Source organism: Arabidopsis thaliana, chromosome 2 (genome assembly GCF_000001735.4).
Source record: "Arabidopsis thaliana chromosome 2, partial sequence".
Classification (NCBI taxonomy): Eukaryota; Viridiplantae; Streptophyta; class Magnoliopsida; order Brassicales; family Brassicaceae; genus Arabidopsis; species Arabidopsis thaliana.
The window spans coordinates 13,846,873-13,872,558 of record NC_003071.7 but is presented as its reverse complement, the minus strand read 5'-3'; the positions used below and the strand labels follow the sequence as shown (position 1 = coordinate 13,872,558).

Sequence of the window (25,686 nt, the reverse complement as noted above, 5' to 3'; positions counted from 1 at the left end):
TAAATTGTAAACAAACACAAACGTAACCGTGCTTTTTACTTCTCCTTATGTTTCACATTTCCGTTTTCTATATATAATATCGAGTTTTTCTTTTTTTTTGAGTTGAAAGTTAAATTTATTCAAACCCAAAAAAACTATTTTTACAATAAATGTTACAGTGATGCTGAAACAAATAATTTTGAAAGAGAGGCAGAGTCATTCAAGAAAGATGCGGTTATATTAGAAGTTCAATAAGTAACCCAGAACAAAGACAATTTAAGCCTAAGCAGATAATAAACTCATCCTTAATCCTAAGTTTTAACGTACGAGTACTTTCAATGTGCATGCTTAGAGTTTTGTATTCATCTTAAACCAACTTAATGTATGCAGTGTCATTATAAGATATTCGTAAAGAGACCTTAAAAACAAGCGTTTGGCTGATTATAAGAAATTATTATTCAACAATGTAGTTGGTCTAGAGAAATTACTTACATCTCTCTTTCACTCTAAACACTAGAGATCAAAACAACGAAGTAAAGAAGTAGGATCATTAGACAAAGATTGGAAATATCACAAGTCTCTTTGCTTTTGACATAAACAAACCCAATTTAAAAAAAAAACCAACTTATTAATGTAACATTAAAAAAAAAAAAAAAATTAGACCCAAAAAAAGTCCTGAGCTCTCTGCTATTTCTTCTTTTTTCCTTTTCTTTTCAGACGAACATAGAAATATTTCTACTTCCAAATCTTTACGGATTTGTCATGACTTGCAGACGCAACCACTCCCGTCGAAGGCGACTGAGCCAAGGCAGAGATCACACACTCGTGGCCTGCTACCGTCATACATTTGTTCTCCATTGTGTTCCACAGCTCTATAGCCTGTCACAGATTCGTTTACCAAAGTTAAAACAACTGAGAGACACATTCACCTCATCACACATTTGAACATAAGACTAGATATTGTTTGACACATTATTTGTTTGAGAAATGGGGATATAGGTTATACCTGATAGCCACCGATGACCAAGAGATCGGGATAGCTAGGGTGAAAAACAACAGAGTGGAACTTGTTTCCACTGTTGCTAAGCTCGTGGATGCAATCTCCTGAACTCAGTGACCATAATTTTACAGCGTCTTCACTAACAGACGCCACCAACTCTCCGTTTGGGCTCCAACAAACAGAATGTACATTTGAGGAATGTCCCTGCCAGATCAAAAGTAAATAAAGCCATGAGTAACGATCAACACTTACGACATCTAAACATATGCCCCAATGCATCTAACAAGAAAAATGCACTGGACTTTGAAGATTCAAAGTATTAAAAGTAAAAAACAAAGCTTTTAGTCTTTTATGTGGATTGACCCGGGGAATTCAAAAATATCAATATATCATCTTCAGCTCTACCTTAAAAATGTTGACCCGTTTGTTATTATTTTCAATATCAAAAATTGACACAGTATTTTCTGACGCTGCAGCTAAAAACTGTCCTGTTCTTGGCTGGAAACGTACTTGCGTGCTAGCCCCCTGTGCTTGGAAAATTCAACGATTAGCAAACAGAGTTCACATCCCAGAGAAACCATACAAAAGGTCAGGGGCTTGCCTTTACAGCACGAACGCAAGAGGCGTTTATGTCCCAAAAGCGAATATCATTGTTGCTATCACAGGAGCATAAAAGCTCGGTTTTCTTAGGATGAAAATCAATGGACATAACAGGTGCAGCATGACCAGAAATTGTTCGTAGGAAGTAACCAGGCTGCACAAATTGGTAGTAGTTAGTCACAGCAGAACACGAAAAATTGCAACAAATAAAAGAGAAACAAATTAAATTAGTATACATCAGAAGCATCCCAGATTTTGATTGTTTTGTCGAATGATGACGTTGCCAGTTGAGTTGAATTCGGTCTGAAGCGAACATCTGTGATGATATGAGCATGTTCTTCCGGAGTGCTCTCAACTTGTAGTGTTTCCATGTTCCATATAAATACCTACTGACAAAAATAAATTTGCATCCACATTATCTGTTTTTAAACAAACAAAATGTTACCTACCTATAAATGATCTATAGCTGTTTTAGGGCCATGACAAGTTTATAAGCAAACCGTATCTCAGAAATTAAGAAGTTGCACCTTCTTATCATGTCCAGCGCTAGCCAACAACTTCCCATCATATGAGAAGCTACAGCAAATGACCTTACTGGCACTTTTTCTTATACAACTAACCTCATTGAAACTGAAAGCTGAAACGAGAAAAAGGACCGTGTTAGTATATATTTATATCGTCTACTTGTATCATACTTATCCTTGGGGTGTTAGAATACGCTTTGAGGTTTCGGTATGCACAGAAGAGTTCCGCTTTAGGGTGCCAAACAAGCTTCCTCCGTCTCCATCATCTTGGGACAAAAATGATTCTACATTATCTTCTAGAGCTCCCACATCTCCAAACTGGTCCATGTCATCCTGCAGCTATTAATTCTTGTCATAAGAAAGCTGAAAGAAACACGGCCCCATGGGATATAAAAAAAATATTCAAGCTGCTAAGAAAGCACTTGTTTCACACAACACAACTGCATGCTGTATCCAGATGTTATTGGAGGAAAACTAGATTGTCGTTATCATTCTTCTGAGAAATTAAGAAACATACCAGTTGATTTGCTGATGATGCAAGACCACCGATCCCATCAGAACCATACATCATTGGCCCTTTTGGCATGCTATTCACATGGTGCATGTTACCAGCTATAGCAACTCCATCAACAGGGGTATGCGTTGACGGAGTCGATGGCTGTGAGTTGGATGGGCCAACAGTGTTTCCTGTCCCTGTGCTGTTAGCAGGACCAGAAGAGGAAGGCCCTTTTCTTTTGCGGTTGTTCTATCAGATACACGAAAAGGAAGTTGTGGCTCAATCATCTCAGACACTAAAGAATATATTCAGTTGGTTAAAACCACATGCTTGATAAGACTTGAGGGATTGGATCCACATAAAAGTACCTGTTGTGATTGCTGGGATAGTAAGTGATCTTGTTGCTGAGAAGAAGATTGCTGTACTGGCGGCATGCTGATATGCTATAGACCAACAAGCAACGGAAAGAGAGAAAATCAGAAGAAAAAAATGTGATTGATAAAATTTTAGCAGTAAAGTCCCCATGTTTGGTAGTAATCAGCTACTAATTGCGGATAAGTTTTCTCTATTATTGGGTTCATGTGGTTAACAAGAAAAAACAAAATTCTGATACCTATGTAGATCTACATTAGGATAACACAAACACATTACCTTACACATTTTCCAAATGGAAAGTATAGCAGTCAGACGATAACCCAAAAGAGTACAATTTTAAAGCATAGACGAGCAATTATCAGAAAAAATGCATAGAAGGACAGACGTAATGATCCAATTACACCACTTAACGGAACACAGAAAAAATGAGATGCTTCATTTTTTCTCTGCTACCCGAAAAAGATGATATAATGCAGCTCAACAGATTCCACTGCATCCAACAGGGATATGCATTTATTGGTAATTTGAGAAAGTCTTACCTTTGACGAACTTGACTGCATGGGGGACCCTATAGATCCATCATTTGCATTTTGTTGGCCATCTTTCGGATTAAGGTTTCCTCTAGGTAATCCTGTAAATCTTCGAGGGTCCATGTCACCACCATACATGGGTGAATTAGTCATATTTCCTTGCGCTTGAACCTGAGCCAACATCTGATGTTGTTGCTGCTGCGGCGAGAGCTGAAATTGACTTTGATTTTGTAGAAAAGATTTCTGAACCTGAGGGCCTCCTAAACCTGGTCGCATCTGCTCGATGCCCTGTAACATTTGTCAAGAAACTTAGCAAAATACTGGGCTTGGAATGACAAACAAATAAATTCTTAGAAGAACCACAGAGACTTACAGTTAATGGCCATCCCTTTAAAGGAAGACCACTCACTCCAGGGTTTAATCCTTCACAAGGGACAAACACAACACCATAAGAATTTATACAAATTGTAAGCAAAAGATTCTCGTGATGCCATTAGCATATCACCCTATGTAATTCATCATGATTTTGCACATAACAGGGAAGTAATATTTAAATTTTGGAGTCCATAGTCAACTAATTGCCATAGAAGGCATACTACCACGTATTTTACCACCATTTTCTTTTCGGTGAGCGATTACTCTACAATGCAATACATTGATATATTTACCTGCACTCCCCATCCCAGGCTTTGATTGCAGAATTCCCTGGCCATAAACTGTAGAAGGATCCACTGGCAGTTGTCTTGGAGATGTACCCAAATTAACTTCAGTTTTGATTTCCTGCACGTACAAGAGATTCAGATGTACACCAAAATATCTGATTGGAGACTTGTCTGTTAGAAAATTTGAACAGTATAAAGTAAGGTGCTCGAGTAGTAGTTACAGTGGGCTGCTGAGTTCGTGATTGAATTTGCTGCAGCGCTGCCGAAACACCTCCTTGATGGTTTCCTTGGACAATCTGACTGTTTAGGGACAGAAAAAAAAAGAAAGGACAACAAGGGGTCAGAGGTATGAGGACTAGAAAAACGACAGCAAAAAAGAAGCTGAGCCAATTTACCCATGATGGTTTGTTGCTGATTTAAGAAGGGCCATCCTTGCATCAAGATGAGGTTGGGATGTCTCAGAATTCATAGGATTAGGCTGCTTCATGCGTTCCTCGTACATTTTAGCAGCCAAAGCACTAGCATTAGACTGCCCAATCATCCCTTCAGAACCAATAGCATTCATTGGACCGCCAAGAGAAGGATGATTAGGGTCCCTACGCTGCATTTGAGCTTGGCGCATCATCTGCAGTTGCTGTATTTGCATTTGCTGCTCCTTCGCTTTACCTTGTTGTGCCTAAAATTTCAAAACCACTGGTCAGTTACGTAATTCAAAACTAACAAAACATATTCCCAGATGTTAGTAGAAGACATTCACCTCTATATAAGCTGCAGCAGCCTCTGAATGCTTCTCATTCGTCCTTGCAATGAAAATGTCCCAAAACACAGACCACCACTCAAAAAGAAACCCTCCAGGTGCATCAATTGCTAATCATTCACACAACAAAAAACAATTACATATCAAAACTTAAAATTAAGAAAGAACAAAGTGGAACAAAGAAAGTGTAATATTACCAACTGGATCAGGAGAAACCTTCCCTTCAGTCATAAACGACTTAGCAGTATTATGAAGTTTCTTCTTCACCAAATAATCATATATGTAAACATCAAGCCTACAAAAACACAAAGATATCAAAGTAAGGAATTGAAAAAAAATAAGCTTTTATTGAATACAAAATTAACTTACATCTTGTCAGCTTCCCAATTACTCTGAGCCATAGCTTCAGCCCAAGATCGAGCTGCTATAAAAGGAATTCAAATCTTCAATCCAAAGAAATGATATGAACTCAGAATAATTCGATTGTTTTAATAAACAGACACTAACCTGAATAAAAGCCCAAACAAATAAATATCAAGTAGATCAGAACCCTAATTCGATCTTCAGATATCAGTAAATTTAAAGATCAAGCATTGCTGCTACACATACAGAGAAAATATAAAGAAATCGACAAGGTTAAATTGCTTATACGCGAACATGACTTTTGGAATTCGTTGAATTGATATAGAAAGTAATCGAATTCACATACCTGACGGATCACAATTGAAAAGGAAAAAAAAGAATCTAGGGTTCTTGAGAGATTACAGTGAATTGTAATCAGCTGTAAGTTAAGAGTAAATCGATCATGAAACAGCTGGAAGAGAGAGATAGATCAGATTGATGAGTTTGGAGAGATCATCGGATGTTTGGTTTGATGCTTAGCTTTAGGATTCGATGAAAAAGTTTATTCATGGGCTTCGATATTTGGACCTAGTTATGGGCTTACTTTTGGGCCTGTGATTGACTTTTAATCTAAAGTCAACTCGAAGGTAGGCCGAAATTTCTCTTGAATCGTTAGAGCAGCCAATTCATGGTTTCTAAACAGAGTGAAAAAATTTATTATAAAAAAAAGTGTAGGTTTTTTTATTAGTAAAGAAATTATTTTCAAAGTACGCAATGCTATGTCAAGATAAATGGTTCATACTTCATGTAGCTACACTCAATAATACATTGGAAAAAATGTCAAAAAAATTGCCAACTTTGAAAAATGGGATGAAAAATCACCAACTCCTGAAATGTCGTTTTAATCACATACTTTTGATTGAGTTCTTTAGAAAGATAACAGAGCAAAGTTTTGTTGATTACGAATCTTTGCTTTATTATCTTTCTGGAAAAGTCAACCAAAAGTATATGATTTAAATGACATTTCAGGAGTTGGCGATTTTTTTGTCCCATTTTTAAAAGTTGGCGATTTTTTTAACATTTTTCCCATAATACATTCATTATTCTACCGTATTTAATCTTCTAGTTATAGCTTACGAATGGTTCAAAATGAAAACTTGCGTCAAATACTAGTTCTTTCTTTTTGGGCAAACTCGTGAAATATGTTTGTATTTTGAGGGTGAGATTTGACCTTATAAACTGATCACTGCATATGTTTTATGAAACTAATTCAAATTCTAAATAGAAAATAAGAACTAATTAAAATCCTTTAACTAGAGGTCTGTAACCAAAAGATTGCATGCATATTCTCAATAGAACCAATCTAATTTTTTTACAAAAAAAAAATGCATAGGATATTCATTTGGCACTTAATTTGAAGTTTTAGTACTTTATGATGTGAAATGAACAATCCACACTTGTAGTGTTATGAAGTATTAAACGTATTTCTTAAATTTCTTACTAACAAGTTAGCCCTAGATTAACTAGTTAAATATTCTTGTTAAGCCTCGTTTTTTTTTCAAATCACTAGTTGACTTTAAAATTTAAGTCCCAACCATTATTCTAACAACAAACAGTCCAAATTAAATAAAAGATTACATTCACAGCTCAAACCAGTCAACCTCAAATTTTTAATAATCTAAATCTATGTGGGTGATGCATGTATAATGTATAAGCCTATCTGTTTTTCTTTATTTGTTAGTTTGGAAAATGAAAGGTTTAATATGTGTTTGGTTTGAGCCATTAATGACATAATAAATGAGATCACTTTTTTTTCACTAAATGAGATCACATTTAGGGCTTGAATAATGCAAAAGAGCCCTCATATTATTAATGGCTTTGTAGTAGACATGTCCTTCAACTATAAAAGGAAAAATAAAACAGCCACGATTATAAACTTTTGTTTTTTTGATAACGACACAATTTATTCATTTATGGTACGTCTTTTATGAAAATACACTAAAAGAGAAACACACTGTTCTTTTTGCTATAAATCCATGGAAGGTTGATTTATGAGGAATCATATACATATGGTGAACTGATGATTGCATTCTACGAATATGATCAGTCTGGTTTTTAGAACATGAACCAATTATTATTATTTGACAAAGTACATGAACCAATTGTAGTATATATTTTCATCAATTTCAGGTTTTTTCACCATCGGCGCCCACTAGAATCGTTTGCTCATTTTCTTAATCGGAAATAAGATATACATTTCATTTCATGTGCATATATATATACATCGATATTATTTATTTATTGAATTCATCAAATGTACATTGATTTCATTTTTATTGTTATGTTGGATGAGATCAACTGGGCAGTTGGCAGACATAAATAAATTGTCCTATGACAGGTGAACCTCATTTAATTTAGTTTACTCAACCAATTTATTTTTTTCGCCTTCTTACAAGTTAATACGTCCGGTTTAATCAATTCCGGTTTCCCACTTTTCCTCACGGTTACGCCTTAACCAAGCATTTCAACCTCTGAAATAGAATAATTTGAGTATATATGAACAAATCAACAAACTAAACTAAACCGGAATTGATAAGAAACCTAGAAAAAGAAGAAGCAAAACCGGTTATGTATGTAACGTACTCACGAGTGGACGATATGTCTATATATAGAGGTCAAGACTAAGCTTCACTGACACAACTACTGTCTTCGATCTCTCTTTCATATACACCATATAAAACGAACCAGTTAATTATGGGTTTAATTTCCGGGAAGGTGTGTGTGTTTATCTTTGTATTCGCTCTAGTCGCTGAATTTTCGTTCGGAAATGTTGAGGTTAACGACGACAAACACTTTTTCCACAAACCTCGTCCATTTTTACACAAACCTCGTCCATTCCTCCACAAGCATGGCATTTACAAGAAAGGTTTCGGTAAGGGTTTGGGCGGTGGAGGCGGTCTAGGCGGCGGAGGTGGTCTAGGAGGCGGTGGTGGCCTAGGAGGCGGTGGAGGTTTAGGCGGTGGTGGAGGTTTAGGCGGCGGTGGTGGTCTAGGAGGCGGTAGCGGTTTGGGAGGAGGAGGGGGTCTAGGAGGCGGTAGCGGTTTGGGAGGAGGAGGGGGTCTAGGAGGTGGTGGTGGTGGTGGTTTAGGAGGAGGAGGTGGATTGGGTGGTGGAGCTGGAGGAGGATACGGTGGTGGTGCTGGAGGAGGACTTGGAGGCGGAGGTGGAATTGGAGGAGGAGGAGGCTTTGGCGGTGGAGGGGGAGGAGGATTCGGGGGCGGAGCCGGTGGTGGATTTGGTAAAGGCATTGGTGGTGGAGGAGGTCTTGGAGGAGGTTATGTTGGTGGTGGCCATCACTGATGAGTGGTGAGGCTCATGCTCATGCATTCGTAACGTTGTTATATTATTTAATTAAATGGAAAATGATAAATTAATTATTGCAATAAAATGATACATTAGCAATTGTGTATGTCGTTATTTTTATTTTGAGTCGCATTGTATGCTGATTCCATATGTTCGGCTTTGGTCGGTTTCAAGTGTGGTTAATAAAATGGTTATTTTACTTTTGCCAACAGTTATTGAGTGGTTGTGTTTATGTTTTATATACATGTTCACTCATCTTTCCATATGATCTTACAACACTTGCTAAAATGAATTCGGTTAGGTGAATTTTATGAGTAGATACACTATGTAAATAATTAGTAAAGTAATATGATATTTATTTATCTTTTGGAAACTTTTAAAACACCAAACTTAATATTACATGCATTGATAGTGATCACTGTAAAATTTTGTACTAATCTAAGTTCAAAAAGTATTACATGAGTATGTCTTATCCCAAATTTAGTCTCAACAATTGCAAACTTTTGAGACATATATACAGCAAACTCTTATCTCACATAAAAAAACTTTAAAGTTATGAGTAATCTAAGTTATAGACTTGTAGTGCTACTCTAGCTAAATTAAATTCATTAATTCTGGAGCATAAAGAAATCTGAAAAATAACCATCTTCTCGATCATGTCCTTTGCTTAGCATAATATTTCTTGTTCGGTTTAGCGATCTCCTAAAATGCAACGTGGTCACTTTGCCACATCACTTTGAAGATGAACAATCTACAAGCTGACAAACGTATCTAATGTGTTTGTCCGTATGTTAAGTTTATTTCTGTAATTTTGAACACATGTGAGAATTTTCAAACTGATTTAATTCCGATTCCAAGCTATACGTAAGAAATTTCAACTAACGTGGATTACATACTTTTCTTTGAGTCCGAATACAAAGACTTCACATTCTATTTTGTTTTCTTCTTTCGAAACCACTAAGGGCTACTAACCTCTCGAATCGACAAACGTATCCAATGTGTCTGTCGTTATGCTACGTTTATATCTGTAATTCTGAACATATGTGAGAAGAGAAATTATCAACGGATGCATGTGATTCCAATCCCAAGTTATACGTTAAGGGATTTTAAGTAACGTAGAAATCACTTCATGATTTGAGTGGCCCTTAGCTGCTTGACCATACTTTTGTTCTAGCCCGAATACAAAAGACTTCACGTATAGCTTTAACATTTTCTGAGTCAAATTGTGCAAAACCACATATCTGTATTTATACCCTTCTTCTCTCTCACATTTCTTAATCCAAAATCATTCTTCTAAAAGATATTTCAAGACAACCATGTCAAAGGCGCTTTTGCATTTGCATTTTCTTTCTCTGTTTTTACTCTGTTGTGTCTGCCATTCAAGTATTTTTACTTTAAATTTTCATTTTACTGGTATTGTGGCCTGTCGTCCCCACCAGATTCAAGCCTTCACGAAGTTCACGAACGAGTTTGACACCCGCGGTTGCAACAACAGTGACACCTTTAATGGAGTCTGGTGCGATAACTCGACGGGTGCGGTCGCAGTGCTACAACTAAGGAAGTGTCTCAGTGGAACTTTGAAGTCCAACAGTAGCCTCTTCGGGTTTCATCAACTCCGTTACGTTGATCTCCAAAACAACAACTTAACCTCCTCTTCACTCCCTTCCGGGTTTGGAAATCTCAAAAGATTAGAGGGCTTGTTTCTTTCCTCTAATGGCTTCCTCGGCCAAGTTCCTTCCTCATTCAGTAACCTAACAATGCTTGCTCAATTAGACCTTTCTTATAACAAGCTCACTGGTAGTTTCCCACTTGTCCGGGGTCTAAGAAAGCTCATTGTTTTAGACCTTTCATATAATCACTTCTCCGGAACTCTGAATCCAAACAGTAGCCTCTTTGAGTTGCACCAGCTACGTTACCTTAATCTCGCTTTTAACAACTTTAGTTCCTCACTCCCTTCCAAATTTGGCAATCTCCATAGATTAGAGAACTTGATTCTTTCCTCTAATGGCTTTTCTGGTCAAGTTCCTTCCACAATTAGTAACCTGACCCGGTTAACTAAGTTGTACCTTGACCAAAACAAGCTCACTAGTAGTTTCCCACTTGTACAGAATCTAACCAACCTCTACGAATTAGACCTTTCATATAATAAGTTCTTTGGAGTCATCCCTTCTTCTCTCCTCACTCTGCCTTTCTTAGCACATCTTGCTCTACGTGAAAACAATCTTGCTGGTTCTGTTGAAGTTTCAAACTCCTCTACCTCATCTAGGCTCGAAATCATGTATCTCGGGTCTAACCATTTTGAAGGACAAATCCTAGAGCCTATCTCAAAGCTCATCAACCTCAAGCATCTTGACCTTTCTTTCCTAAACACAAGCTACCCAATAGACTTAAAACTCTTCTCCTCCCTCAAATCTTTGCGGTCTCTGGATCTTTCTGGAAACAGTATATCTTCGGCCAGTTTAAGTTCAGATTCATACATCCCGTTGACCCTGGAAATGTTGACCTTGAGGCACTGTGACATCAACGAGTTCCCCAACATCTTAAAGACCCTCAAGGAGTTGGTGTATATAGACATATCCAACAACAGAATGAAAGGGAAGATCCCTGAGTGGTTATGGAGCCTACCTCTTCTACAGTCAGTAACTCTTGGAAATAATTATTTCACAGGTTTCCAAGGTTCGGCGGAGATTTTAGTAAATTCATCAGTGCTGCTATTATATTTGGATTCAAACAATTTTGAAGGAGCACTTCCTGATCTACCACTCTCTATCAAAGGCTTCGGTGTGGCTAGTAATAGTTTCACAAGTGAGATACCTCTTTCAATCTGCAACCGAAGCTCTCTCGCTGCTATTGATCTATCCTACAACAACTTCACTGGTCCCATTCCTCCATGTTTGCGTAATTTGGAACTTGTGTATCTCCGGAACAACAACCTGGAAGGAAGTATCCCTGACGCGCTCTGTGATGGTGCCTCTTTACGGACACTCGATGTTAGCCATAACCGATTAACAGGGAAGCTTCCAAGGTCTTTTGTAAACTGCTCATCGCTAAAGTTTCTAAGCGTTATAAACAACAGAATTGAAGATACGTTTCCGTTCTGGCTCAAAGCTTTACCGAATTTGCAAGTCCTTACTCTTCGCTCAAACAGATTTTATGGTCCTATATCTCCTCCGCATCAAGGTCCTCTCGGGTTTCCAGAGCTGCGGATATTTGAAATATCTGACAATAAGTTTACAGGAAGCTTGCCACCAAACTACTTTGTGAACTGGAAAGCATCATCACGCACGATGAATCAAGATGGGGGTTTATATATGGTATACGAGGAGAAGCTGTTCGACGAAGGCGGCTATGGTTATACAGATGCTTTAGATTTGCAATACAAAGGTCTACACATGGAGCAAGCTAAGGCCCTCACTTCCTACGCCGCCATTGATTTTTCTGGAAATAGACTCGAAGGACAGATTCCTGAATCTATTGGTCTCTTGAAGGCACTGATTGCAGTCAATATATCAAACAACGCCTTCACAGGCCATATTCCCCTGTCTATGGCCAATCTTGAGAATCTCGAGTCACTAGACATGTCAAGAAACCAACTCTCGGGGACTATTCCTAATGGACTAGGGAGCATTTCGTTTTTGGCGTACATCAACGTGTCTCACAACCAACTCACGGGTGAAATACCACAAGGAACACAGATTACTGGGCAATCTAAATCTTCCTTCGAAGGGAATGCAGGGCTTTGTGGTCTTCCTCTCAAGGAAAGTTGCTTCGGCACTGGTGCACCTCCGATGTATCACCAAAAGCAAGAAGACAAAGAAGAAGAAGAAGAAGAAGAAGAAGAAGAAGAAGAAGTGTTGAACGGGAGAGCAGTGGCAATAGGGTATGGATCTGGATTATTGCTTGGATTGGCAATAGCACAAGTTATTGCTTCATACAAACCGGAGTGGCTTGTCAAGATAATTGGTCTGAATAAACGCAGAAAGCGTTAGGACTGTTTTAGTTTGAGTTTGATCCCTCAATGTCTGTCAAGTAGTTGTTGGTCTTGTATTGAAGCATTCTCTGGAGTCATAATATACATCTCAGCTTTTTCTAATGAGAAAAACAGCAGAGGCGGGCAAATGAGGATAAAATTGGGGTCTATACTGAATTAGTTTGATTTCACACATTAGGACAATACAAAAAAACTGTAACAGAGGGATCATGGTTTCATTCATTTGGTTAGCATCAACAAGAGGAAAAAATAAAAAGTAAAGAGATTGAAGAAAACAGCAAAAACTCAACATTAGATTTTAGATTACAGAAAACATATCATCACCATGAGAGCAGAAAGACCTAATTTCTATATAAGCAAACCCCAGCAGCTTACATCTATTTCAGACAAGCATACCCTAAAAGTATCATTTCTCAGAACTAAGTTATCATATTTCGTTCCTAACAAAATCAAATGGAAAAGTATATATGTAAAGAGTGACCTCGAACACAGGAAGAAAAAGAAGGGCATATACCGGGAGAAGTTCCAATGAGCTTAGTAGAGCAATATGGGGCTGGTAATCTCGCAACGTATTCTTCTTATTCTTTCAAGTTTTAGGTACACTTGAATCCCCCGCAAACAGAGAGGATGATGATGAGAATCAAGGTAATGATGATACCGAGGACTATGAGCTTAATCTTCATGTTTTCAAACCACATCTTTCTTCTTATTTTTGTTCCTTGTGTTCTGAAATCTTGTGCCTGTAGATATTTGAATTGGAATATAAAAGTCTGAAAACTGGAAAGCCATTTCATGCTTATGCGCTTATATGTATACACGTATAATATTCAGACAAATATGAGTGAAAAGGTAAGTAGTAAACCTGTGAACGAAGGTTCTCAGTTTTGTCAACTAGAAGCTCAATTTTCTCACCACGGTCAAGGACCTGCCAAAGAATGAATTACATGAAACTCATTCAGTTTCGTTAAGGGCATAGAAAGTTCAAGCCAGATATGACAAATATACTCAAATTAACGACACAGAATTGTGAGATTGGCATGGATATACAATTCAGACCTTCTCAATGTTCTCCATCATAACACCCTTCACCTCAGTAACCTGAGCCTTAACTTTGGCAAGTTTGCTAATCTCGTCAGGATGATCCACACAGTACTGCATGTGCTCCTTCAGTTTCGACCTGTGGTACAACCAAAGTTTAAATCATATCCACAGAAATTTAACGTAGAAATTTTTGTTTTCTCATTCTAATGGCAGAGCTTATAGTACCCAAACTCTCTGTTTAAGCTGTTGGCTTGAGCAGTGGTAGCCTTACCACCACCATATCTCTTGTTGAAATCTTCCTTAACTCTCTCCAAGAAAGCCATAGGAATCTGCCTCCCAACAGATTCAACAGCAACAACACAATACGCTGCATAACAACAATTTTATCAGATCCATCAAAGCAATTATTACTTCATTGCCAAAAGTAGATATAGCAATGCAACTTCTGAATTCCATCATTGCAAAAAAAAAAAATAGAGATCAAGATAGACATTGATTAAACCGAAACTTATTGTAACGCGAGTTTCAAGCTTAGAGAGAATCATATATAGAGATCGAGAAGAAGAGACTCACTGAAGCCATTCTCGACGAGGTAATTGAACGTGTGTCCGTCGCAATTGTATGTAAACTTGTTATTCGAAGAAGGAAGCTTTTGGAGACACTGTGCAGCGACGGCAGTGAAATTTCCTTTGAATTCTGTATACTCGACGAGAATCACCGTACCACGAGCGACGAAGCTGTAGATCAAATTTTGTTGTCCCATTGTTCTCGTGACCCGAAGAAGGAAGAAAAACCAAACGCAACCACGAATTCGATTTTTTGAATTCCACCAAAGAGAGAGAGAGACAACAGTTTTTTGTTGTTTGTTTGGGTTTGTGTGTACGGAAGTAAGAAAGATCCAAAATACAAGGAGAAATTGAAAGGGAGCGAGAGATATAGGGACGACGCTGCGATCCATTTTTCTCCTTTCTATCAACGTTTTTTTTTCAAAAATTAATTGCGTTATTTAATTCTAGTTAATTACTTTAACTATTTAATGTTTCTGTTTTCTAAAAGTACCAGTTTCGGAATAATGGTTCATGAATTTTAAGGTTGTTAAATATGAAACAATCAGAAATTTTTCGCTATTTGTTTATATGTAACCATATATAGCAGTGTGGATGCTTAAAGTTTGAATTTATGATTTTGACTAAGACCAAATTATTTCTAATAGTATGAACTCTATCTGCGGATTTGTTTCTTATTAAAAAAAATAATAGTTTGCGTCAACTATAGTAGTACTATTCATCTTTTGTTTGTTTCTATAGAAGCAAAATCTATGAACCATGGAGATGGAGGTCAAAATGGTGTTAAAAAATAGTTGACCATTGCATGCCATTAGCCAATAGGTCTGTGATCATGGTTGATACATTTATATTTGACCATTACTGTTTCTACCTCTAATGAACGTTTGTGATTTGAGGTACATTGGAAGAGAGAAGCTACACAGCTATCTCACAAATTAGCAATCTAAAAGTCGACTGAATAACAAAAAAGTTGCTTTATATATACTTGTAAGATTAGGTGAACAATAATTAAGTTATAAGATTAGGGCCGGTATATGAGATTAGGTGAACAATAATTAAGTTATACAAAAAGTAATCGAATAACTAATCTTCTTAAAAGGATCAGTCATTAATCGTGGAAGATAGAATGGACCTAATGACTAAGGGGAGATGTTTTTTTTTTTTTTCCATCAAGAGGAGATGTTTAAAGGTATGGCATATACTCCCTTTGCAACTAGTTACGTACGTGGGAATGTATCATATGTTGACCAGAAAAAATGTCAATCGCTGACTGTGTAACACTTCAGTTGAAACTAAAGATCAAAAAGGAAAATAAATTAAATGATTCAAGCTACGTCATCGAAAGAAATGTAAGTTTTTTTTAATAATATGTGTAGTACAAAATATAAGTATAACTTTCATCGTGTACCAAAAGGTCCAAAACCGTATCACATATCTTTGTATTCTTCTATCGAATTATAATAAAATCATTTTTTTAAGTGAAAAGAAAAACTGCCACGCAATCTGTCATGAAAACTTATGAGAGTTTTAAGAAGTCAAGCCACGTGAAATTTTCGTAGCATCCTATAAAGACAATTTAAATGTCCACATGATACAAAATCATGTTAGTACGTTACCCTATCATTTATCTCTTTAAATTTAAATAAAAATAGTAAAGTTTTCCAAAATAGCAAAAAACTTCAATTTTACCCACATAACTCATACATCCTCTTGTTATATTCTTAAATAACATGTTTCTTTTCTTTGCATTGAAATATGCAACTAGTTATGTGGAAACGTTCCTGCTAATGCTATATTCAAATTTCCATTACTTCATTTGCTATGCTCACTATATCACAATTTAGTCTGAACAAAGACACCAAGAAAGACAGAAATTACATTATTTAATTCTCGAATCCAGGGACCGCGTAAAGAAATATAAGCCCATGTCTCTTTTTTTTTCTTTCTTAAGTTTTGTTTTGTATGACTTTTTTGAGTTTCAAGAACTCAAGCCACGCGAAAGCCGTCATTCTTTACAACTTGTGTGACTATATAACAAAGCCACAAGGAATTGATGATTCACATGCGAAAGCAAAATATCCATTGCAATATTCTAAAAATTTTCACACTTATCCATCCAAATGTCAAATTTGCGTTTGCGTTTACTTTCTCTCGTGTCCATCCTCTACTGCATCGCTGCTCTCCGATGTCGTCCAGACCAAACCGAAACCATTAAACGTTTCAAAAACGAGTTTGCGTTCTCTAGCATCTGCAGAAATGACACCAACTTCTTTAGCGGTGTGGTCTGCGATAACACGACCGGTGCGGTCACGGTTCTAGAACTCCCCGGTGGATGTTTACGTGGCACTCTCAGACCAAACAGTAGCCTCTTTGAGCTAAGTCATCTCCGTTACCTAAACCTCTCTTTCAACAACTTCGATTCTTCTCCCTTGTCCTCTGCTTTTGGTCAGCTCAACAATCTAGAGGTCTTGCTTCTATCCTCTAATGGCTTCACTGGCCAAGTTCCTTCTTCTATACGTAACCTAACCAAACTTACCCAATTAAATCTTCCCCACAACAAGCTCACCGGTGATTTACCCTCACTTGTACAGAATCTAACCAAGCTTTTAGCTTTAGACCTTTCTTATAATCAATTCTCTGGAACCATACCTTCTTCTTTTTTCACCATGCCTTTCTTGTCTTATCTTGATTTAAGTGAGAATCATCTCACTGGCTCATTTGAAATCTCTAATTCTTCGTCTAAACTTGAGAACTTAAATCTTGGGAATAACCATTTTGAAACAGAGATCATAGATCCTGTTTTGAGGTTAGTTAATCTCAGGTATCTAAGCCTCTCTTTCCTAAACACAAGCCACCCAATTGACTTATCAATTTTCTCTCCTCTCCAGTCTTTGACACACCTTGATCTTCACGGCAACAGTTTAACACTAACGAGTGTGTATTCAGACATTGACTTTCCAAAGAACATGGAGATCTTGCTCTTGTCTGGATGCAACATCAGTGAATTCCCCAGATTCTTAAAGTCCTTAAAGAAGTTATGGTATTTAGATCTTTCCAGCAACAGAATCAAAGGAAACGTTCCTGATTGGATATGGAGTCTTCCTCTTTTAGTCTCTCTGGATCTTAGTAACAATTCATTCACCGGTTTCAACGGTTCATTGGATCATGTTTTAGCCAACTCATCGGTCCAAGTACTAGATATTGCTTTAAACTCTTTCAAAGGATCATTCCCTAATCCACCGGTCTCTATCATCAACTTGTCTGCTTGGAACAATAGTTTCACAGGAGACATTCCTCTCTCGGTCTGTAACAGAACCTCTCTTGATGTTCTTGATCTGTCCTACAACAACTTCACTGGCTCAATTCCTCCATGTATGGGTAATTTCACCATAGTGAATCTCCGGAAGAACAAGTTGGAAGGAAACATTCCAGACGAGTTTTATAGCGGTGCTTTGACGCAGACACTTGATGTTGGATACAATCAACTAACCGGAGAACTTCCAAGATCTCTCCTGAATTGCTCATTCATAAGGTTTCTTAGTGTGGATCACAACAGAATCAATGATTCATTTCCCTTGTGGCTCAAGGCATTGCCCAATTTGAAAGTCCTTACTCTCCGTTCAAACAGTTTCCATGGTCCTATGTCTCCACCAGATGATCAAAGTTCTCTTGCATTTCCCAAGCTCCAGATACTTGAAATATCGCATAACAGATTTACGGGAAGCTTACCAACGAATTACTTTGCGAATTGGAGTGTAAAATCTCTCAAGATGTATGATGAAGAGAGGCTATATATGGGAGACTATTCGAGTGATCGGTTTGTTTATGAAGATACTTTGGATTTGCAATACAAAGGTCTATACATGGAGCAAGGCAAGGTTCTTACTTTCTACTCCGCCATTGATTTCTCTGGCAACAAGCTTGAAGGAGAGATTCCAGAATCTATTGGTCTTTTGAAAACATTGATTGCTCTCAACTTATCAAACAACTCATTCACTGGACATATTCCGATGTCTTTCGCTAATGTGACAGAGCTCGAGTCATTGGACTTGTCAGGGAACAAACTCTCGGGGGAAATTCCACAAGAACTCGGAAGACTATCGTATTTAGCGTACATAGATGTCTCTGATAATCAACTCACTGGTAAAATACCACAAGGAACACAAATCATAGGGCAGCCTAAATCCTCATTTGAAGGAAATTCAGGGTTATGTGGTCTTCCTCTTGAAGAAAGCTGTTTAAGAGAAGACGCACCATCGACACAAGAGCCCGAAGAAGAAGAAGAAGAAATATTGGAGTGGAGAGCAGCGGCAATAGGGTATGGACCAGGGGTGTTGTTTGGATTGGCAATTGGACATGTTGTTGCTTTGTACAAGCCAGGGTGGTTCATCAAGAATAATGGTCAGAATAGGCTTAGAGGCATCAGACACCCTTAGGATTAAAATTGTTCTGTTTCATTTTTTTTTTGTAAATTGATCAATGAGTAAGTAAAGTTACTCAAAAACAGAATTATGGCATGTTCTGTTTACATTTAAACTATGATCTTATAACAGAAGAGCCGAAACTATTAAATTAGTTTCTTCCATATCAAACAACGTATTCATGACTACTTCATTTTATTATGGAAACATAAGAAACAGAACAAGTATTTCTTTACATGTGAAATTTTTTGAGTAACGAAAACATATGTTACATTTGTTGGGTAAGGGTAGTTCGTCCTTTAAGGATAACAAATTATTAGGCGGCTTAATTTAGAGCCCAGGAGTGTAAAAATTGTAATCTCACCGACTCTCATTAATTTAATCGCAAAATAAAATCAATTTCCCTATGAAGAAAAGGAAAACCTGAATACCTTCGTTCCTTGACTACAAAGCTAACCTTTTTCTCTTTCGCTAGAACTCGAGTTTCCTTCTAGGTTTTATAATTTCCGGTTCTGTATCTTCAAGAGACTTGATCAAGATGATGAAATCTGATGATCGTAGTTTTTCCAAGCAGAGATGTTTGACGAGATTACGTGAAATTCTTCAGAAGCCCCAAACCTTTGGTCGCTTTGAGGTGGAACAAATTTCGAGACGTCAGTGGGATGTGCACAAAGAGTACGGTACTAACGAAGACAAAAGCTTTAAACTGTTGAATCCGCCCGTCATGTCGTTAGAGTACGAGACTAAGAAAGACAAATCGAAAAAGAAGGAACCTAGGGTTAACTCAGGGCGGGTTAATATGCAGGAGTTGATGTACGAAGTTGTCGCAGAGTTGCCGCTTGACAGCCTCTTAGAACGTAGATCAATTACTTCCGTACTAGAAAACCCTAATCCGGATTCACAGTCGTCTATGTCATCTTGTGTCAGTCAGTCCAAGAAAAAACGTTGTTCTGTTAAGGTGGAAGAGAGACGTCCCAAGAAAGGCAAAGTCGTTAGTCCTTTAGAGGTGCAACCAAATTCAAACGACTCCACCCGATTGGCTTTTGAACGTTATGAGGAACGAGAATGGCTACAATCCGAAGCTGATCTCAACGAGGGAATTGTTTAAGTCTGATCTCGATAAAGGTAAAGCACGTCTCCAAGTCCCTTTTAACCAAGTGAAAACTCCGGACTTTTTGACAGAGGACGAGACAAGAATCATACATGAAAATGCCATGAAGATTCGTGACGATGGTGTGCCTGTGAATTTGGTGGATCCTCGGATGAATAAGCATGCGCTTGAGTTGAGGAAGTGGAAGATGAAGGGAAACTGGAATTATGTCTTTGTTAAAGGTTGGAACGATGTGCTTGATGCTAACAAGTCGAATTCGTTTAAGGAAAAAGACGTCTTTCCTCTCTGGTCTTTCCGATCTGGAACAGGCAAACTCTGTTTTGCTCTCACCCCAAAAATTCCAGCAACGGCTCTACTTCAGGAGAATCTGGCAGTGGCGGCGATGGTGCTTCTACTTGAGGTGAATCTGGTCAGGTACCGTTACCCATTCCTTCGGCAGTAGATTCTAGCCACTCTGGCCAAGGCTGTTCAGGAGAGAGCAGCTCTAGTTCTTCCTAATCATAACTCTGCTTATTGCTTAAGCCACAAGTAAAACGGATTTAGTTTTCAGGCAAATCTGGCTTGGTTTTCTTTCTTTTTTTTGTTCAGTTGATGAAATAGTGGGGTTTTGTCCAAATATGATGTTTTGATTTGAGTTTCTTTCTTTATGTTTGATTTTTTTTTATCTCTCTCTGATGCTGCCTATGTTTACTTATGATTAGCATTGAAAATGCAGAACAAAGGAGAGAGAACTTGTTTTCTTATATTATCACAAAAAGATCCATCAGGCTACAACAACACACAACAAGTGTAAAGTTTCTTGGCTCTACTAAAAACTCAAAAGTCTAAGTTGGATCAATCATCACCATAGGCCTTGAAACAATACCGCTCAATATAAGGAGCGTTAAAGAAAAGATCAGCTTCCAACCATTTCGGATACCGAACAAGATCTCCAGCTAAAAACTGCATATACCTCTTGCTTCCTTCGGGAACTACTCGAACCTCTCCTTGTTCAATGTAAACCAACTGATCCACCTGCCAATCCCATGGCAATTTGCATTTCCCTGTCTTCCAAACTGACCATCTCGAAACCCCGAGTTCCTCCAACCGTTTCTGTGAAACTTTCCGTTCCACTTTAACATTGTATAGCTCCTCTAATGGTTTCTCTGTCTGCATACAAGTCACCTTAAAGGCTCTCTGAACAGACAGGTTATTTGTCTTCTTACATGCAGTGACAGAACCTGGGAATGGTGTAGTCATTATCAGACTTGCCATGGCTGCTTCTATCCAATCTTGTGAAACCTGAGATCCACAATGAACTTTAAATAACACATATCGAAATTCTTTGTGATGTGTTAAAGTCTTGTAACTCCTGAAACAGAGAAAGAAGGTGAATTTCTAAACTCTAGTGTGTAAAAGTGAATTATATTGTAAAGCTGAAGGCTTTATCATTTACTCTCTTTGCAATAGCTTATATGAATCAATGACACAGCGTAACACAAAAACTCACAATTCAGGAAATTAGCTAATGCCCATTTGCTATTTCGATTGGAAAAGTGAAAACTCATCGCAAAATTGAAGATATACGAATTTAACCCAACAAGTCCGCAAAAAAAGGTTGTCGATTTCAAAACCAAAAAAAAAAGCGGAAGACAGATTATACGCATCGAAATCGAATTTCTTACCAGCGGAAGTGTGAGTGAGAGTAACCCTTAAACCCTGAAGCAGTCAGGCTTATCCGATCCCCGATTTGATGAATCAGTAAAAAAGAAGAAGAGGATATAATAAATATTACAGAAACGATACTAACATTTAGATTTGTTTTAATTTTAGAACAGAAGTTTGTTTTGAGTTAATGTAACCCAAAATGTTTTTGTTTTGTAAGACTGTAAACGTGTCACATTCTCTGACACATTGCACAATCTTTCCAGTTTTCTCTTCACAAGTTTTATCTCTGTTTATCAAAAGTTCGCTCTTGGTTTTATAGCATTTGTTTTGGAACTCATTGTCATGGTGGTTCTGCAAATTCATCAGTTCAATGGGTTCGTTAGTTCCGTATCAAGGGCTCAGACAAACCAAGGAAGAAGGAGAGCTTCGACGACAGTGTGCGTTCAAACACAATTGGCTCCCTCTCTTACACAGGTCAAGCTTTCTGCTCAATTACGCATCCTCTGGGGGGAAATGAGAAAAAGTTGTGAACTTTATCAGGATTAGAGATGATTTTGTGGTCTGCATTGTGATGAAAGTTTGCTCTTGATAACTGATAATTGATTTTCATTGCACAGGAAAAGAAATTTTCATCGCTTTTGTTCTTTCTTAGTTGTTTTAGTATTTGAATCTTGAGAGCCTTTAAGCGAGATTGCATAAGCATGTTTAACTTCACGATGAGTTGTTTTTAGCTGAGTATGAGTTCAATCATTTCGATATGCAGAAGATAATGGAGAGTATTTCAGTTGGTGGAGAAGCTGGAGGTGCTGGTGGTGCTTACTCTTATAATGCCTTGAAGAGACTTGACAATATTTGGTCCAACATATGTACTCAACCAACAGGTAATAAGAACAATAGTCTTTTGGTAACCATTCAGATAATTAAGAAATATGCTTCTCTTGGTGATGAATGTTAGTCTTTGCAGGACCACAAGAAACTCAGCAAATTGTTTCTAGGGTATCTGGTTTTTCTCAAGATTATAGTATGGGGAATAATCTCGTTGGAACCTTTGACATAGTGGTTTGTGGGGGTACTTTGGGGATTTTTCTAGCCACGGCTCTATGTGCCAAGGGTTTAAGAGTCGCTGTGGTGGAGAGAAATGCAATCAAAGGGGTAAAGCTTCTAGTTAATGCTGTGGTTGAGGTCTGGTTGGAGAAGCTATTGTTAAAGCTTTTTGGTTTTGTGGTGATTTAGAGAGATCAAGAATGGAATATCTCAAGAAAAGAGATGAAAGAACTGACTGAAGTCAGAGTTTTAACCGAAGATGAGATCGAAGAAGTAATTGCTGCAAAGTTCAATCCGGTAAAGCTTCTCTTCAGTAAGCAATATCTTGATGCTTTATAAAAGTCATGTAGCTTAAGGTTATCTTGAACAAATGCAGAACAGATGTGGATTTGAGAATCTTGGTGATATATGGGTTGAAGATATTCTTAACCTCGGCGTTTCGTGAGTCCTGTCTTCTCTTATTCTCTAATACATAGGAAAAGAATAATCCCCTTGTGTTCTGCTACTTTCTGAAAGTGATGATTTGTTTGTTTTTTCGTTTTGTATGTTAAAACAGCCCAGCCAAACTTGTGGAAACTGTAAAACAACGTTTCATTTCTCTTGGTGGAGTCATTTTAGAAGACTCCAGCCTCTCGAGCATCGTCATCTACAATGATTTAGCTGTGAGTTATCTGGCGTTTTCTCCAAAAACATTGTACCTAAGAAGAGTATTCAGCTTATTGATATGAATTGTTTGAACATTTTGATTGACAGGTTATGCAACTTTCTAAAGGTGACACATTATCTTCCCGTCTCGTTATTGATGCCATGGGAAACTTTTCTCCTATTCTGAAGCAGGTCATATCTTGGCCTAAGAACATATCTACTTTTACATTTTCATTTGCATTAGTTATGGTGGTAAAAAAATAAAACTTACTGATTCGCTTTTCTTGAGCAAATTGTGTATTGCCCTTGCATAATACTTTTCTTGTTATGTATTCTGCTACAAAAGATCAAACGTGGTAGAAAGCCAGATGGAATGTGCCTTGTTGTTGGATCTTGTGCTCATGGGTTTAAAGAGAACTCATCAAGCGACGTTATATATAGCAGTTCATCGGTGACCAGAGTTGCAGATTCCAATGTACAACTCTTTTGGGAGGTAAAAAAATCTGTCCCCATTCTAACACAATTCCCATAACCACAAAGAAATGGTTTTAATATAAGGATGCTTATTGTTGCTTTAAGGCTTTCCCGGCTGGCTCTGGTCCATTAGACCGCACTACTTACATGTTCACTTACACTGAACCGCAATCAACATCTCCGAGTTTAGAGGATTTACTCGAAGAATACTGGAAACTGATGCCAAAATACCAAGTGAGTTTCCTTCCATCTTATATCACAATCTTTCATCAACTTTCGTTTTTTCTTTCTTTTCCTGATGTCTTTTGGCAAAGGGAGTCTCTCTTGATGAATTGGAAATACTGAGAGTTGTATACGGAATCTTTCCTACATACCGAAATAGGTACGACTTTGACAAGAAACTCCGTTGATGCCTGTATCTCTATATCTATCATCTCTGGAAGTTTGAAATTCTATCATTGATATTATAATTCTGTTTACCAGTTTCGTACAATAATACTGCTGCATTCTGACATATCTAACCCTGTTGGATTGGACTTGTCACCAGTCCGTTGCCAGCTGCATTTGATCGTGTTCTACAGGTTGGTTTGGTTCATTTATATATAAGCTTCCAAGATAAGTTTGCGGATTGATAATTTGATAAACTAAATAATCAAAGTTACTTACAAATTTTTTACTCAGTTTGGTGATGCTAGCGGTATTCAATCACCTGTTTCATTTGGGGGTTTTGGAAGTTTGACCAGACACCTTGGAAGATTGTCCAATGGTATATACACTCACTCTCTGAGAGTACACTTGCTGTCTCCATATCTCATTGAACATTATACAACTTTTTATATCATGAACTCTTTCAGAATATTCAGATTTTCTGACAATCTTATTGTTCAACTTAAAAAAGGAATCTATGACGCAATAGATGGAGATCTTCTGGACTCTGACAGCTTATCAAAGCTAAATCCTTATATGGTAATATAGCTTTGTGGTTCTCAGCTAAATATCTTTCTCCCTGCTATTAACTTCACTGAATCCATTTGGCTTTTGAACGACAGCCAAACTTGAGCGCATCATGGCTGTTTCAAAGAGCAATGTCTGCAAAGCAACAGCTCGATGTTTCCCGTGGCTTCACCAATGAGCTTCTCCATGTAAATTTCAGTTGCATGCAGGTATAGTACACTTTTCTAAACCGGGAAATGAGAGTTTCGAACTTTGGCTTCTAAGTAATGGTTTCATATTTCTCTTGTAGAGATTGGGCGATCCAGTTCTCAGACCATTTCTTCAGGATATAATACAGTTTGGTCCTCTAGCAAAGACATTAGGCCTTGTCATGCTGACCAAACCTCAGATAATTCCGTCAATATTCAGACAGGTATAGCTCTCCTTTGATAATCGTTGCATCATTTTTGAACCAGAAAACGGAAACAAAAGATTGAAAATGTTCTTGGTTTATTCATGAAATCTTCGTTTCTTTGGTGATTCTCCTCAGGTTGGGATACCTGTTCTGCTTGATTGGTCTGTTCATTTTTTCATGCTGGGCTTGTATACGCTCCTCTCGGCATACATCGATCCATTGCTAAGGTGAAACATTTCTGAATCTCTTTAAGAAATTATGTATGGATTGTTGCTTCTGTTGCCATGACTCTGCCACATTATGGATGTCGTGTTTCTTGAACTTTCTTGATATTTTTGTGTATTCTCAGGCCGTCTTTGGAAGGACTTCCCTCAAAGACGAGGTTCGAGTGGAAGAGATGTCTCGAGGCCTGGAAATATGGAGCTGGCCTCGATTATGAGTTGTGATTCTGTTCGTATTTCTGAAGAATGGTACCCTCATCGTCACTGGCTTTTTGAAAGAATAAAAGTTCATCAGATATCAACATCTAGTACTTCATAAGCTTCATAAATGTCTGGCTCATATACACAGAATCAACATCTCAATCCTTAGATTTGATTCACAGGGTTCTAGAAAACTCCTTCAATATCAGTTTATACACACCTACATTCGAAAAGCTTTGTTCTATGAACAGACAAATTTATAGTAATTTAATACACCAAAAGCGTCGAGCTTTGTTTTCTTTACCGCGTAGACATCAATGGTGGCTTGATTGATCCATTGTGGATACC

At 37.7% G+C, this 25,686-nt stretch overlaps 8 protein-coding genes, 2 long non-coding RNA genes and 1 other non-coding gene across 24 annotated transcripts; 6 read left to right on the top strand and 5 right to left on the bottom strand.

Moving 5' to 3' along the window:
• Positions 1-312: 312 nt before the first annotated feature.
• LUH (LEUNIG-like protein) lies at positions 313-5,838 on the bottom strand. 7 transcript variants are annotated; one of them, NM_128829.4, is made up of 19 exons: positions 5,633-5,799; positions 5,431-5,519; positions 5,293-5,347; positions 5,121-5,218; positions 4,924-5,033; positions 4,562-4,842; positions 4,388-4,466; positions 4,173-4,284; positions 3,878-3,927; positions 3,514-3,792; positions 2,968-3,042; positions 2,621-2,848; positions 2,298-2,442; positions 2,107-2,216; positions 1,816-1,965; positions 1,581-1,733; positions 1,385-1,504; positions 986-1,183; positions 313-858 (listed from the first exon to the last, which is right to left on the bottom strand). In NM_128829.4, the coding sequence occupies exons 3-19, from the start codon at positions 5,322-5,324 to the stop codon at positions 715-717; spliced, it is 2,364 nt and encodes a 787-aa protein (NP_565749.1). In that variant the 5' UTR covers positions 5,325-5,347; positions 5,431-5,519; positions 5,633-5,799; the 3' UTR covers positions 313-714. The 7 variants fall into 7 exon arrangements, with proteins under 7 accessions (NP_565749.1, NP_001031466.2, NP_850194.1 ...); NM_001036389.4 differs by having other exon boundaries at positions 2,298-2,436; NM_179863.3 differs by having other exon boundaries at positions 398-858; positions 5,431-5,522; positions 5,633-5,838.
• A 253-nt stretch (positions 5,839-6,091) lies between these two features.
• On the bottom strand, positions 6,092-6,354 carry MIR407. The gene has a single exon (NR_140698.1). It is a non-coding gene; the product is annotated as a microRNA ath-MIR407 precursor (primary transcript).
• Positions 6,355-7,848: 1,494 nt separating this feature from the next.
• On the top strand, positions 7,849-8,924 carry GRP23 (glycine-rich protein 23). 5 transcript variants are annotated; one of them, NM_001161076.2, is made up of 2 exons: positions 7,856-8,422; positions 8,510-8,842. In NM_001161076.2, exons 1-2 carry the CDS (start codon positions 8,020-8,022, stop codon positions 8,623-8,625), a joined length of 519 nt encoding a protein of 172 aa, NP_001154548.1. In that variant the 5' UTR covers positions 7,856-8,019; the 3' UTR covers positions 8,626-8,842. The 5 variants fall into 5 exon arrangements, with proteins under 5 accessions (NP_180828.1, NP_001154548.1, NP_001325117.1 ...); NM_001336410.1 differs by having other exon boundaries at positions 7,959-8,356; positions 8,393-8,842; NM_001161074.1 differs by having other exon boundaries at positions 7,963-8,392; positions 8,423-8,842.
• A 1,020-nt stretch (positions 8,925-9,944) lies between these two features.
• RLP23 (receptor like protein 23) lies at positions 9,945-12,790 on the top strand (the record flags this gene model as incomplete). The annotated part of the gene is made up of 1 exon (NM_128827.2): positions 9,945-12,790. One exon carries the CDS (start codon positions 9,945-9,947, stop codon positions 12,615-12,617), a length of 2,673 nt encoding a protein of 890 aa, NP_180827.1. The 3' UTR covers positions 12,618-12,790.
• Positions 12,785-14,682, bottom strand: VAMP725 (vesicle-associated membrane protein 725). Its single transcript, NM_128826.4, has 5 exons — positions 14,234-14,682; positions 13,886-14,027; positions 13,676-13,796; positions 13,482-13,544; positions 12,785-13,359 (listed from the first exon to the last, which is right to left on the bottom strand). Exons 1-5 carry the CDS (start codon positions 14,616-14,618, stop codon positions 13,213-13,215), a joined length of 858 nt encoding a protein of 285 aa, NP_180826.2. The 5' UTR covers positions 14,619-14,682; the 3' UTR covers positions 12,785-13,212.
• Positions 14,683-16,071: 1,389 nt separating this feature from the next.
• AT2G08535 lies at positions 16,072-16,436 on the bottom strand. The gene has a single exon (NR_140362.1). It is a non-coding gene; the product is annotated as an other RNA (long non-coding RNA).
• RLP22 (receptor like protein 22) lies at positions 16,262-18,860 on the top strand. Of its 2 annotated transcripts, none has more exons than NM_001336409.1 (1): positions 16,262-18,860. In NM_001336409.1, exon 1 carries the CDS (start codon positions 16,347-16,349, stop codon positions 18,660-18,662), a length of 2,316 nt encoding a protein of 771 aa, NP_001323933.1. In that variant the 5' UTR covers positions 16,262-16,346; the 3' UTR covers positions 18,663-18,860. The 2 variants fall into 2 exon arrangements, with proteins under 2 accessions (NP_001323933.1, NP_180825.2); NM_128825.3 differs by having other exon boundaries at positions 16,447-18,801.
• A 355-nt stretch (positions 18,861-19,215) lies between these two features.
• AT2G32645 (B3 domain protein, putative (DUF313)) lies at positions 19,216-20,892 on the top strand. The gene is made up of 2 exons (NM_001124960.1): positions 19,216-20,172; positions 20,474-20,892. Exons 1-2 carry the CDS (start codon positions 19,700-19,702, stop codon positions 20,568-20,570), a joined length of 570 nt encoding a protein of 189 aa, NP_001118432.1. The 5' UTR covers positions 19,216-19,699; the 3' UTR covers positions 20,571-20,892.
• Positions 20,479-21,570, bottom strand: AT2G32650 (RmlC-like cupins superfamily protein). Of its 2 annotated transcripts, none has more exons than NM_128824.3 (2): positions 21,423-21,570; positions 20,479-21,039 (listed from the first exon to the last, which is right to left on the bottom strand). In NM_128824.3, the coding sequence occupies exon 2, from the start codon at positions 21,010-21,012 to the stop codon at positions 20,593-20,595; it is 420 nt and encodes a 139-aa protein (NP_565748.1). In that variant the 5' UTR covers positions 21,013-21,039; positions 21,423-21,570; the 3' UTR covers positions 20,479-20,592. The 2 variants fall into 2 exon arrangements, with proteins under 2 accessions (NP_565748.1, NP_973584.1); NM_201855.2 differs by having other exon boundaries at positions 21,248-21,459.
• AT2G08530 lies at positions 21,188-21,413 on the top strand. The gene has a single exon (NR_140361.1). It is a non-coding gene; the product is annotated as an other RNA (long non-coding RNA).
• AT2G32640 (Lycopene beta/epsilon cyclase protein) lies at positions 21,561-25,640 on the top strand. 2 transcript variants are annotated; one of them, NM_128823.5, is made up of 17 exons: positions 21,561-21,879; positions 22,169-22,286; positions 22,370-22,557; positions 22,639-22,746; positions 22,826-22,890; positions 23,006-23,111; positions 23,203-23,286; positions 23,441-23,587; positions 23,674-23,802; positions 23,883-23,950; positions 24,116-24,149; positions 24,250-24,334; positions 24,467-24,534; positions 24,618-24,731; positions 24,812-24,934; positions 25,052-25,143; positions 25,266-25,640. In NM_128823.5, exons 1-17 carry the CDS (start codon positions 21,748-21,750, stop codon positions 25,360-25,362), a joined length of 1,758 nt encoding a protein of 585 aa, NP_180823.3. In that variant the 5' UTR covers positions 21,561-21,747; the 3' UTR covers positions 25,363-25,640. The 2 variants fall into 2 exon arrangements, with proteins under 2 accessions (NP_180823.3, NP_973583.1); NM_201854.2 differs by having other exon boundaries at positions 24,052-24,149.
• Positions 25,641-25,686: the final 46 nt, after the last annotated feature.

Coding starts and splice junctions, on each gene's coding strand:
- LUH (NM_001202730.1), bottom strand. CDS start 5,324: ATGGCTCAGAGTAATTGGGAAGCTGACAAGAT. Junction 3,043..3,513: donor TGCAGTCAAGTTCGTCAAAG/GTAAGACTTTCT, acceptor GTTGGTCTATAG/CATATCAGCATGCCGCCAGT. Junction 859..985: donor TGGTCATCGGTGGCTATCAG/GTATAACCTATA, acceptor AATCTGTGACAG/GCTATAGAGCTGTGGAACAC.
- RLP22 (NM_001336409.1), top strand. CDS start 16,347: ATGTCAAATTTGCGTTTGCGTTTACTTTCTCTCGTGTCCATCCTCTAC.
- GRP23 (NM_128828.4), top strand. CDS start 8,020: ATGGGTTTAATTTCCGGGAAGGTGTGTGTGTTTATCTTTGTATTCGCT.
- AT2G32640 (NM_128823.5), top strand. CDS start 21,748: ATGGTGGTTCTGCAAATTCATCAGTTCAATGGGTTCGTTAGTTCCGTA. Junction 23,287..23,440: donor TTTCTCCTATTCTGAAGCAG/GTCATATCTTGG, acceptor CTGCTACAAAAG/ATCAAACGTGGTAGAAAGCC. Junction 23,951..24,115: donor TTTCCTACATACCGAAATAG/GTACGACTTTGA, acceptor ACTTGTCACCAG/TCCGTTGCCAGCTGCATTTG.
- VAMP725 (NM_128826.4), bottom strand. CDS start 14,618: ATGGATCGCAGCGTCGTCCCTATATCTCTCGCTCCCTTTCAATTTCTC. Junction 13,545..13,675: donor TGATGGAGAACATTGAGAAG/GTCTGAATTGTA, acceptor ATTCTTTGGCAG/GTCCTTGACCGTGGTGAGAA. Junction 13,360..13,481: donor CTGAGAACCTTCGTTCACAG/GTTTACTACTTA, acceptor AAATATCTACAG/GCACAAGATTTCAGAACACA.
- AT2G32645 (NM_001124960.1), top strand. CDS start 19,700: ATGAGGAACGAGAATGGCTACAATCCGAAGCTGATCTCAACGAGGGAA. Junction 20,173..20,473: donor CTTGAGGTGAATCTGGTCAG/GTACCGTTACCC, acceptor TTGAAAATGCAG/AACAAAGGAGAGAGAACTTG.
- AT2G32650 (NM_128824.3), bottom strand. CDS start 21,012: ATGGCAAGTCTGATAATGACTACACCATTCCCAGGTTCTGTCACTGCA.